Raw genomic sequence first — 12,540 nt, 5'->3', positions numbered from 1 at the left:
TATAGGGGCTCAATAGCCTGAACCTTTCACCTTGGGGTCACACCCAACACCCTGGTCATGGGACTGGCCTGCCCCATATTGAATCCTAATTGCATGTAAAATGTTCTCTGTGGCATTGCTAGTAATGTGTAGCTTTACTTGTAATATTAACATATACTATTGTAATTTTTTTTTTAATAATATTCTCTACCCTTTTTCTTAAGGTATATTCGCTCTGAACGGTCGGTGATCCTCATCAACTTCTGTTTGTCAATCATCTCCTCCAACGCCCTGATTCTCATTGGTCAGACCCAGACACGCAACAAGGTGAGCACTGGGCCTCTATAGGTATCCCACGTGGTTTGTTGTTTGCCTATCGTGTAACAGTTTTACAGTTCTCGAACAGTTATAAGAGTATCACATGTATAATTATTGTACCAAGTCAAACTCTCACTGATAAACATGATGCATTACTGACATTATTGTCAGTTATGTATCACGCATCCATCCACCACAACCAAGAGCGCTTATAACATTCCTTGATATCTGATCCATTTATGGCCTAACCAAATATGGCTGTTGAGACGTGCATTACATTTAGCTAACACAAACTGCATATTAATAGGCTGCAAAATACTTTTATTCAGACCATTGGCGCAGAATGCGAAAACTTTAGTTTGGGTATAGACACAGAGTTACACTTGATAAGGTAAAATATAAATATTTAATCAAAATGACAACAAAACATATTTGAATTTTATGGAAGTAAAGAAAAAGGCTTAATTTCTATATCACAATGGTCTGCAGACAGGAAACAGTCCACAACCCGGGGGGTCCATAACAGGGTCTACATCACATAAATAATAATACATTCAACTTATATAGCGGTTTTCTAAATACTCAAAGATACTTTACAGAGTGAACACAAAGTAAAAATAATTGAATAAGAACGTATATAAGTAAAAAATTATAAAAAGATAAATTACTATAAAATAAAATAGGTAGCTAAATAAAAACAACTGAACTGAACTGGCTTACGACATGAACTGGCCAACCGCTTAGAACGTACTCCCAGAAATATATGAATATACAAAAAAAAAATCGGTAATAATATCTTATTTGAAGCCAATATCCAATTATAATTAATTCCCCCATCTCTCATCCTTTTTGTCTTTCTTTTTTCGTCCTTGACTATCTCACTCTTACCCTTCTTGTCTCTCTCCCCCTTACCCTTTTTGACTCTCTCTCTCTCCCCAGGTGTTGTGCACCCTTGTGGCTGCGTTCCTCCACTTCTTCTTCCTGTCCTCCTTCTGCTGGGTGCTGACGGAGGCATGGCAGTCCTACATGGCGGTCACGGGCCGCTTGAGGAACCGCATCATACGCAAGCGCTTCCTGTGTCTCGGCTGGGGTAGGTGTGAGGGGGGCCGGCAGCCTTTCTCACCGTCCGTGTGTCTCGTGTTCTCTTGTCTATCAAAACACCCATACCTGTCTGGGTGCATCATGGCTAATGCAGCGGCTTGTGTGTGTGTGTGTCAACGCTCCTCCAACCCCCAGGTCTCCCTGCCCTGGTGGTCGCCATCTCCGTCGGCTTCACCAAGGCCAAGGGATACGGAACGCCCAACTAGTGAGTAGCTCTGACTTTGTTGTACTCTGCGGGCTGTTGGCTTGCCCATACTGCGTTGGGTAAACTCCTCGGTTTGGTATGAAAATACGATGCATAAATGGGAGGGTTACCAGGGGTTGGGAACAAATTCGCAGAGGGTCATTCACCCTTCGGCTTCCCGTTGCTCTGAGGTCGTTCCTACCACCTACTCTCTCTGGCGCTGTCGACCCTGAGTGCCCTGCAGTGATTCCGTCCGTGTTCAATTTCATTTAGTCCTCCTAACTCCATCAGACACAGACCTCACCTCCCTTTGCCCCTGTGCTATACAGCTTTAGCCCTTGCCTTTGATTCTTATGTTCTCCCTGTTTTTCTCTCACCATCACTCTCTCCACCACTCTCTCTCCCTCTCTTAGTTGCTGGCTCTCCCTGGAAGGCGGCCTGCTCTATGCCTTTGTGGGACCTGCGGCCGCTGTAGTCTTGGTACTTCCTCTCTCTGACACTGCCCACCCGAGGAGGCCCTTTCCCTCTGCTCTTCCCTTCACATTTGTAAAACTCTGCTTGCTTTTAAAGAGCTCCGAGCCAAGCCAACAGACATACTTGTCTTAACTTAATCTTCAAGCATCAGGCAATACTTTTCAAAGGCAATGGCTGATCATGTAAAGTCATCATGTTGTTTTATTTGATCCTGGCCATTGTGGACCCCTGATAGCAGGGTGTAAATATGTAAAGGTATTTAAAAAGCTAATTATGATGATGAGTCAGTAACTGTAATAGGGTCACCTATTTGACCGCTAGGATTAATTAAATGTCATCACTGAGGTTTGCAAGGGCAGAATGTCTTTGTGTTGGACGAATATAATTACTACTGTGAGATGTTACTAAACTATGCTGAGCTCAAATAGGATTGTTTCCTCATTTCACTCCGTGTCCAGAAAGTACAAGCCATCTCGTTGGTTGTGAATTCCTCCTTGATTGTTTTCTATTCCACTTCATTAAACGCTTAATGTGTATAACCATGCTATTTTAGATGGTGGTATTTAGCATCTAAATGCAGCCACCAAGTTGAATGAATAACTCACATGCATGTTACTTTTAATCAGTGGCCGTTGCCATCAATTTCTGGATGGCATTAGGAATTGTGTTCCTCCTTAACCACAACGTCTCTCCTCTTTCTTCCCAGGTTAACATGGTGATCGGGATTCTGGTTTTTAACAAACTGGTGTCCAAAGACGGCATAACTGATATGAAACTGAAGGAGAGGGCGGGGTATGCGATATACCACTCATCCATTCTGATTATGGACCTATAACCAGCCTGATGTCCAGGAGCGGGGGAGGGGGGGGGGTGGGGCGGGGGGACTAGTTATTTGACTGGAATGATATCCGGAGCACAGAGCAACATTACCTTGTGTTCAAGACCATCAAGAAATAACTCACAGGAAATTGCAACCACTTAAATACGGGCAATTTTGATCTAGTTTGACAACGGGATGAGAAGTAATTATTTCCATTTTAAAAAAATGTATCTCGATTAAGATCAATGGAATTGGCTATGCAGGGTCCTGGGGCCCGAAAAAGGGTACTAGTAGAATGAAAAAAGGAATGCCGATAAAAGACCGTCTGGTTACTGGTCCTGCTACACGATTGACCCAATGATCGATCATCTCACCCTCCTGAGTTAATTTTCCTGTTGTTTTGTTTTTTAGTTCTTTGTGTGTTTTAACTTTGTTTTGGGAGTCGGTGTTTGGTTACACATTCCTCCAGCTCGTATTGATTTGCGGGGGTTGCTTTTAATGTGATTTTATGTATTTATTTATTTGTTTATTTTTCCCCTTTGTCTTTGTTGTTGTGTTATTCCTGTTTGGACGTTTAGTGCAAATGGAAGCAGGGTCGCTTCTAACCGAGCATATAGTTTGTATAATCCATTCTCACTCCATGGATAAACAAATATATATATATAAATACACACTATGGCATCAGGCTCTCAGACCGCTCAGCCTTTCATTAGTTTCCTCTCTTGCCAGATTTAGTCAATTAAGGGTTATACTGTTTTCAAAAACACCTTTAGATATATATGTAGCAATTTAGCAAATGCTTTTACCCATAGTGACTCACATGTGCAAGGTGAGGACAATCAGCATAAAATCAATACTGGAGTAACTACAACATTGTCGGTGCTGCATGGCCGAGTTTAGTCCTAATAACGGAGCGAAGAGCTGCGATAGATCAGGAATCCTTTAAAGTTTTTGTATTTGTGCTAGTCAAGTGCATCATAGTTTATAAAGTAATTGACAGCCTGATGTTGAAATAACTACACATATGACGGCGTCCATGCACCCTGCTTGCCTTTAGCCTGAATGTTGGCTGTTAGGCCTTTACTTAGTGTTGTTGTGTCTAATTGTTATTATTTATCTATATCTGCCTCTCTCTCTCTCTCTCTCTCTCTCTCTCTCTCTCTCTCTCTCTCTCTCTCTCTCTCTCTCTCTCTCTCTCTCTCTCTCTCTCTCTCTCTCTCTCTCTCTCATATCTACCAACTTGAACAATGTTTGCCTTTCAATGACCTCCTTGTTCAACTGTACTTGTTTTATTTTTGCTGTCTGAAAAGTCATGTTTGCACAGAATCCCCTCTCTCTCACTCAGGGCTCTCCCATCAGGAACACATCAGCCTCAGAGGCCCTCCCCCATGTCATCTGTGATTGGGTAAAACATATCTGCCCACCTCACCCTTTTTTCTTGATGTATGGCTAATAGCCCCGCCCATCACCAAACCCTGCTGCCTCCACTCTGCTAGCAAGCACCTCTGATTGGCCTCCTTAGTACTTCCCTCGCTATTTACCCTGCAATTTACCCTAACACCTGGTAGTGCAATAGTAAACACATATTAACTTAACCTTATTGTTTGAGTTCTGACAATCCGTGACATAGCAAAATAGATGATAAAATAACTAAATGATCAATGACATTTTCACAATAATAGTACAGTAGTTAAAAGGATTAAATGTTTGATACTTAGGGTGTAGAAAAATCTGTAATAATGACGATGAGGGGGTGTGAATGTATGTGTGTGTGCGTAAGACTCTCGGTAAACTAACACGTCTTTGCATCTGGAAAAATGTGTCTTTCCGTATACGGTCTTGAACCATAAATAGCTTGTAGGCCAGTGTTTGTGGACAGCTGGTTGTGTAACCGCCATGGGAAATGAACAAGGTCTCAACATAACTGATTGAACAATGTTGTGTAACGGTGCTGTCACACAACCGCACAGCAGTTTGACTCTGTGCTCCTGCATCCCGTTCGTTTTGTCCCGGCTGTGGTGGGGCTCAAAGCGGGTTCGTGGAGGGACTCTGACTTAGGCTCCCCCTTCAATGGTGTCTCTGTTCCCCCTACCGCCACACAATGGTGGCTGTTTTCTCCGTGTTCAAAGCCCAAATCTCATGTTTAATGAAGGTAATTAATGTGCGCAGCATCTAATGAGACACACGAAGCATCTGCGCCGGGCCTGAGCAGCTTCTGAGACTGTGTCAACGGGTAATTGGCTGAGAAAATTAAAATATACAAGAGAGTCCCGATTCCTTTCAGCGATTACGTATACGGAACGCATGTTTACAGAAGCCGGGAGGCGTTCACACTCTGTGGATTGTCCTTGGGTAAAACCCTCCAAAGATATTAGGTTGGGCTAACATCGTGACACCTTTGTCTAATGGCAGCTGTGAGTTGAAAACCAGATTCCGTGTGAGTCGATGGACAGATTGTCAGCAAAAGCACAATAACGCTTGGGGTCAGTGTGTGTGCGTGGCGATTATCGCTTTCGGTGGGAGCGTAGCAGGCTCCATTGACCCAGCCCCACACACACACACACACACACACCATCACCATGAAGAGAAGGGGAATTTATGTTGGTCAATGTTTTTTATCCCTATAAAAAGAATCGTATTGCTTTTTAATATCATCGCCTGTGAAACATTTAGAGGGTGTTTTTGCCCTTTTACTTGAAATTGAATTCATTCTATTACGTGAATTTAATCTAGGCGACCCAGGGGCTATGCAATCGATTTGGTTTGGCTTCTCTTGACTTTACTGGTTGTGGGGCTGAGGAGACGTTGGGTTGTGGACTCGTCTCGTTGGTCATCGTTCCCTCGGGGGTCTTTCATCATAACACTGCAGCCGTGGAACAGACTCAGAACCAGCTGTCCTACACGCTGCTACAACACTGCCTTATGTTGCTTGTGTTTTTTGTAATGCACATACACAGATATAGGTTTTGTACAATTCTAGCACTAGAATTAAGTTCTCCACTTTGACGTCGTAGTGCATATGTTAATGATGCTCTACTGATTGCATGTGTGTGTGTGTGTGTGTGCGTGTGTTTTTGTATGTTGGATGGATGCTTGCTTAAGTGCCCAGCATTAATTCCGTAAAGGTAGGGTTTGAGCTGACGAAACAAAGTAGCACAAGTAATTCCACGTTGCTATGAACATATTTAAAAAGAGAATGTAAATGTGCATTTAGACCTTTTTTAGTAAATTATAGTTTATATGTAATTAGAAAATATGCTAAAACAAGGAAGAAAAGAGCACCAAAGATAAAAAATCATACCGGAATTCCCTTTTTTCCATAATAATGTCAAATATTACTACTCATCATCAACATCCCCTGTAGACATAAATTCAGAGGAGAAAATGTCAACACACACACGCAAACACACAACTCCTAGCCCTGAGAGAGAGACAGGTCAGAGATCACTGACAAGCTGCCCGTGCTCATCCCTGTCCAGTCCACGTGCACGCACCTGTGCACGTTTGTGTACGTGTTGTGTGTGTGTGTGTGTGTGTGTGTGTGTGTGTGTGTGTGTGTGTTTGTGCGTGTGTGTATGGGTGTACATGGGATGTGTGCGTGCAGGTGTATTTGTATCTGTGTATGTGACAGCGTGTTGATTTGACTTTGCAGTCAGATGACAGTGCCCCTGTACAATATGACGCTCAAATGTGCCAAGTGCGGAGTTATCTCATCGGCTGACGTGTCCACCACAGCTACCAGTAACGCCATGTTAGTCCCGCTAATTATTACTCCTAACTATTCCTAACTCTGTTCTCTCCCCTCTGCCTTCTCTATATCTCTACCTCTCCTGTCTCTCCCTCAATCTCTCCCTCGCTCTCACTCTCTCTCTCTCTCTCTACAGCTACCAGTAACAGCATGTTACTCCTTCTAATTATTACTCCTTAACTCTTCTTGTCTCCGTTCTCCCTCTGCTCCCATCTCTATAATTCTACCTATCCCGTCCCTCCTTGCCTCTTCCTCTCTTCATTTTCTCTCTGTCTCTCGGTCCTCTCTATGTCCCTTATCCTATCTTCGTTCCTTCCTTCCTTTCCTTCTCCCTTCTGCCTTTAAAAAGAGAGGGACTGGCCACTAGATGCTGACACATTTTGATGTTGAACGTGTTTGGTTACCGTGTGGATGCGTGTGTCTGCAAATGACTTGCATAGTAACTAAATTATCTAATAATTTAACAATTGTATTATTCGTTAGTTATATTGTTGCGAAGGAGTGTGTGCATTTTTGTGCTTAAATGCACAGAAGGTAGTCTACTCATGTGAGCAGAGATTCTGCTATTATTAACAATATTGAAATGTCTCCCGGCTGTGGGCACGGGGAGGGAGAGAGAAACATTCTTAATGAGCATTTCAATTGCAACAATAAGAGGTAGTGAACGTGTGTGTGTGTGTGTGTGTGTGTGTGTGTGTGTGTGTGTAAACATGGTATGTGTGATGTAACTGTCCAGGGACTTCTCAAACTTCTGCACAAACCGTTATGTAATGGTACATGAAACCATGTCCATGTCTATCTACTCTTCTAGATAAAGTCAAAAAACAAAAACATATTCACATGATCACATAATAAAAACAATGCACGAAAGTCTCCCCCCCCCCCCCCCCCCCCCCTCAAAAATGTCCCACTGAGTCAGAACACAAACACGATAAAAACTACAAAATATAAAAAAACGTATATCCCTTTAGTTTTGGGCGGAGGAACTGCTATCCTATGACTCAACATCTCTTTCTGTCCTCATTTTCCTTTATCTTTACCTTCTGCAATTCCCTCCCGATCCGCCTCCCCCCCCCTCCCCCCCTTCCGTCCTCTCCTTCTCTGGGGTTCTTATAGACTCAGCCCCATGGATGGTTTGAATGGACCATTTTTTTGAACATACATGCATGTCATATATGTTAAATATAAACACATATATCTACAGAGTATGGATGTATGTTTACCTTTTTTTCTTTTTTTGTGCCCGTGCCATTAAGTATAATGTGTGTCTTGCAGTGTTTTTAAATCTTAAGTGAAAAGGCAGCAATTATTTTAATTACTCTACAATTCATATCGACAATGTTTTGCGTAGAAGCAACATATCAGGCATGGGCGGTTTTAAAATAAAGACATTAGTTTTTTAGCCATGCTGATTTTTTTCTAGACGAGTCAACAGCTAATTTTATATCTGCTGCCATTGCCCAAATAACGTACGATGAACACTGTAGACTCGGGCCCATTTCCAGATAGCCTCGTGATGGTTCTGAGGACGGTCTTACTCCCCCGCTCACGCTGGGTCCTTTGGCTGTGCCGCAGGGCGTCTCTGTGGAGCTCCTGTGTGGTGCTGCCGCTGCTCGCCCTGACCTGGATGTCCGCCGTGCTGGCCATCACGGACCGTCGCTCGGCCCTGTTCCAGATCCTCTTCGCCGTCTTCGACTCCCTGGAGGGCTTTGTCATCGTCATGGTGCACTGCATCCTGCGCAGGGAGGTACGCCTCCACTCCATCCCTCCCCCCCCCGCCCCCCCCCAACCCACCATCGCCGCCGCCTCCCTCTCTCTCTCTCGCCCACCACCTATTTCTCTAGCCCTCACAGACGTTACAACCTCCCCCCGGGGATGATTCATTACCTCACATAAATGAATAAGATGGATGCATAATTAGTTTTGGAAAAAGTCCACTCCTCCATTTTCTTGTGTTGTTGGTGTTTTTTTTTGGTTTTGTTTGTATTTTGTAACATTTTAAGTTTTAGAAAGTCACATTATAAAACTTAACTCAATGCTAAATTCAATTTGCCCCTATACTGTCACAGCTTTTTGACAAATAACGGATTTGTAGCCAAACAAGTAAAAAAAAGACACGCTCCAGTTCTGCAAACTACAAATGCTGCGTAACAACAAAAATATATTTCTGACGACTTTGTCACGCCGTTGCTTGATTTACAGGCACACAGTTTTAAGCTCCAAACATTTCAGAGGAAAAGAGGGAGGAAGAGCATTTGAAGCTTTAAAAGCTTGACGAGGTTGATAAATAGAGGAGCTAGAGGAGTTAGAGAAGCTAGAGTCAGGAACTTAAGGAACGAGAGGAGCTAGAGAAATAAGAGGAGTTAAAGGAGCAAGACAAGCTTTTGGAGTGAGAGGAGCTAGAGGAGCAACGACAGAGGAGCAACAGGAGTTAGAGGAGTTACTGGAGTAGAGCTTGAGGAGAGGAGCTGGAGGAGCAACCGGAGAGGAGCTCGAATGTTGTACAACGGCAGGGTCAGCTGCCCGGAACAGCCTCGTTTTCCAGGGGCCGCTGGGGGGATCATTTGACTGGAAGGAGGGCAGGAACCCTGACGCTGTGTTCCCCTGGGGGGGGTCCAGGTCCAAGAGGCAGTCAAGTGTCGTGTGGTGGACCGCCAGGAGGACGGCAACGCAGACTCAGGAGGATCTTTCCAGAACGGACACGCCCAGCTCATGGTACCACGAGGATGTGAAATGCTTCATGTGTTGAGTTTGACGATACACTCTCAGTATCGATGTGATTAGTGATTAGTTGTAAGACTCAAGGAACACTGCTGTGGAATCCTTTTTGAGACTTTCTTTTGTGTTTTGTTGAAAGGCCTACCTGGCAACCATTTGATATAATTAGGTATGTCCATGTCCCCATTGTGTGAATAATAGAACTGTGTTTTGTTTCCCTTTGTTTTCAGACTGACTTCGAGAAAGACGTGGATATTGCGTGTCGCTCAGGTAATTTGCAGCAGTACATTGTGTGTGTGCTATGTGTTTGAATATGTGGGCATATGTGTGTGTGTGTGTGTGATCGGGCGTGTGTATTCAATATACACTGAAGTCCCTTCATAACCACCACAAGCTGTCTCAAGTGATTTCCAAACCGCTCTTCGGTATTGTCACAACGGATGCTTGTTCACTCCATTCAAATTCCCAGCCATCCCCGGTACTCAGTTAGTGATGGATGCCACTATGGCCTGACCCCGGGGGTTGTGGTGGCGGTGTAGTCTCCACCAATATACCTCCCCGCCTTCCACTGGAGAACTGAGCCGAACTGAGGGTATCGTCTGTGGCTTTTCCGGGACTTTTAGGTGGTGTTGCTTATTTGCTTTGTCTTCTGTCTCTTTCCGTCTATGTCTCCTTGTTGCAAGTCACTTGCAGTGAATTGCAGTGAACTCAAATACGCATAGGAACAGGGTTTAACGCACAACATCTAGGAAGCTGTGCGAAACATTGGCGATGGGACCCCAGTTCCCGTTTGGCCATGAGTCAAACACACTAATCTCTCTCTCTCTCTCTCTCTCTCTCTCTCTCTCTCTCTCTCTCTCTCTCTCTCTCTCTCTCTCTCTCTCTCTCTCTCTCTCAGGCCCCATGAAGCGCTCCTCCCTGCAGGGCGAGGACAAGGCCTCAGCGGGCACGCTCACGCTGCAGAAGGGCTCCAACTTCAACACCATGCCAGCCAGCATGGCCAAGGTGCACCTGCAGAACGTGGCCGACTACAGCAGCCACACGCTGACCCTGCGCCGGGACAAGGCCGCCGCCGCCAACGCCAACGCCAAGGGCATCAGCACCGAGCTGCCGGGGGCCAAGTCCATCTACATCTGCGACGGGGAGCTCTTCAAGCAGCTGGACGGAGAGCCGCCACGGGGGGCCGGAGAGGGCGGCGGCGGGGGCGGGTCAGACGGCGGTGGAGGCGGAGGGGGCGGCCCGGGCCCGGGGAACAGCCAAGGGTACGTCATCCTGCCCACCAACAACTCGGGCACGCTGAAGCCCTCCAAGGGCAAGGATGACCCGGCGGCAAAGTACAACCTGAGCATCGAGCAGCTGCCTCAGAGCCGGCTCGTCCACCTGGCCAACTCGGCCGGGACGGACGGGGTGCCGGGCTTCGGGCTGAAGAGTCTGCCGGCCGACCAGGTGAGCGTCTCGTGCACGGAGAGAGACTCGCCCATGCACAACCTGCACAACATGGGCCACAACATGGGCGATGGCGGCGGCGACGGTGGGAACGGGATGTCCAAGGGCGAGAACATCGCCACGCTGTCCATGAGCTCGCTAGAGGTTAGTCCAGAGCAGAGGAGCTCCAAGCACGCCGTATGCATGTGTCCACATGTCAAATCACCTATTCAAACACCATCATGTTCCTCATCCTCAGGACTCCAGTCATCACAGTTTGATTTATTAATTCACTTTGAGAAAGAAAATCGGGGGAACACCAAAAGATTTTTTTCTTTTTGTTGCCTGATATGAAAAGGCCCTTTCTTTATTTTGACTCCGACCACTTCCATATGAAAAAGAGGAGCTCAGCATAGCTTGTCCCCCACAAAGATGTCATTTTTCCAAAAGGTCAGTTTTCCCTCTGTTCTCTCTGTGTGGAGACCAGCGGCGGGCATAGATAGCACACACACACACACACACACACACACACACACACATAGATGAGCCGGCTAGTGGCAAGACAATCCGCCTGCTGGTGTCTTTTGACTCCGGCCGGTGGGGGGAGGGCCGACGCCAAATACAATCCCCCACAATGCAGTGCAGACGCGGCAGCTGCCACCGCCATTGAGACGCCTGAAGGTCAGCTCTTCCTCGTGCCGCTCGGCGAGAGGGGACATAAAGGTCGCTTGGTCACAAGCTGTTTGCCGCAGGCCTGTGCCAGCGGAGTTTCGGCAAGACGACCACGGAGGCTTTCTGTTCTTTTTTTTATCACCGGTCACTGCTGCAAGACAAGCAAACCCCTTCCGTGGCCCAGCACCCCTTCCCCTCCCTCGTCAAGGACCAAAGAAGCCTGCGTTCAATCAAACAAGAAAAAAAACCTTTCTCTTACTTGTCGTGTTTCTTTTTTAAGGTGTATGATATCAAAACATATTTTCATCTCTTTTCTGCCCCCAGAGACGAAAATCACGCTATGCTGAGCTCGACTTTGAGGTAATTTTGGTTTCACCACATCATTCAACAGACATTGGGTAACCGGCCACTATTGTTTTGCATCGCCATTCATTTCTCATGAAAGGAAACCATAAAAGATAGACCTCGGCATGTTAATCTGCAGTTGTGTCAGATGTGAGTGGGGTGACGTGTCTTCCTGAGCTCACTCCTGTCCTCCCCATGTGTGTGTGCGTGCGTGCTGCAGAAGATAATGCACACCAGGAAACGGCACCAGGACATGTTCCAGGACCTGAACAGGAAGATCCACACTGCAGACAAGGACAGAGAGTCGCCTCCCGTCGACAGCAAAGCCGCCAAAAGATGGAGCATATCGTCTGCCGGCAGTGACAAGACCAACCTGAGTGTAAGATACTCTTCTTAGGCCCAATCCCATTTCTACCCCTTACCCCTCGCCCTTGTTTTGAAGGGGTAACCCTTCCCCTTACCCCTTCAAAACAAGGGGGAGGGGTAAGGGTAAGGGGTAGAAATGGGATTGGGCCTTACTGTCAATGTCCTGGTGGTCCACCTACTGTCAGATCTCTAGCCTTGGTATTTATAGCTCATATACTTTTGAAAAAGGTGGATAAAAGTCAATCTCAGACTGAGCCCTCTGATGTTTGGAATCAGAGTTGTGCCCGCTGCTTTGGTCGTGGCTATTTATGTGATGTGGTAATCGGTCGTTGATGCTGTTCCGTCGTGGTCGTTTTAGCTTTTCATTGAATTTCGGTGCAGTCAAGCACA

At 46.0% G+C, this 12,540-nt stretch overlaps 1 protein-coding gene and 1 long non-coding RNA gene across 2 annotated transcripts in view; both read left to right on the top strand.

The window, feature by feature from the left end:
• LOC132467918 (uncharacterized) overlaps positions 1 to 12,540 on the top strand; it is a 185,981-nt gene that overhangs the window by 69,828 nt on the left and 103,613 nt on the right. The window lies entirely within an intron of this gene.
• The window catches only part of adgrb1a (adhesion G protein-coupled receptor B1a), a 78,667-nt gene that overhangs the window by 62,879 nt on the left and 3,248 nt on the right, over positions 1 to 12,540 (top strand). The window contains exons 21-33 of the mRNA XM_060065252.1: positions 204 to 306; positions 1,237 to 1,387; positions 1,534 to 1,603; positions 1,996 to 2,062; positions 2,763 to 2,848; positions 4,222 to 4,281; positions 6,529 to 6,627; positions 8,200 to 8,371; positions 9,244 to 9,339; positions 9,573 to 9,612; positions 10,241 to 10,932; positions 11,764 to 11,799; positions 12,005 to 12,163. Coding sequence (XP_059921235.1) covers positions 204 to 306; positions 1,237 to 1,387; positions 1,534 to 1,603; positions 1,996 to 2,062; positions 2,763 to 2,848; positions 4,222 to 4,281; positions 6,529 to 6,627; positions 8,200 to 8,371; positions 9,244 to 9,339; positions 9,573 to 9,612; positions 10,241 to 10,932; positions 11,764 to 11,799; positions 12,005 to 12,163 — 1,831 coding nt within the window. The remainder of the gene's footprint in view (positions 1 to 203; positions 307 to 1,236; positions 1,388 to 1,533; positions 1,604 to 1,995; positions 2,063 to 2,762; positions 2,849 to 4,221; positions 4,282 to 6,528; positions 6,628 to 8,199; positions 8,372 to 9,243; positions 9,340 to 9,572; positions 9,613 to 10,240; positions 10,933 to 11,763; positions 11,800 to 12,004; positions 12,164 to 12,540) is intronic.

This window comes from Gadus macrocephalus, chromosome 11 (assembly GCF_031168955.1).
Source record: "Gadus macrocephalus chromosome 11, ASM3116895v1".
Lineage (NCBI taxonomy): Eukaryota > Metazoa > Chordata > Actinopteri > Gadiformes > Gadidae > Gadus > Gadus macrocephalus.
This window is presented reverse-complemented; position numbering and strand designations above follow the sequence as displayed.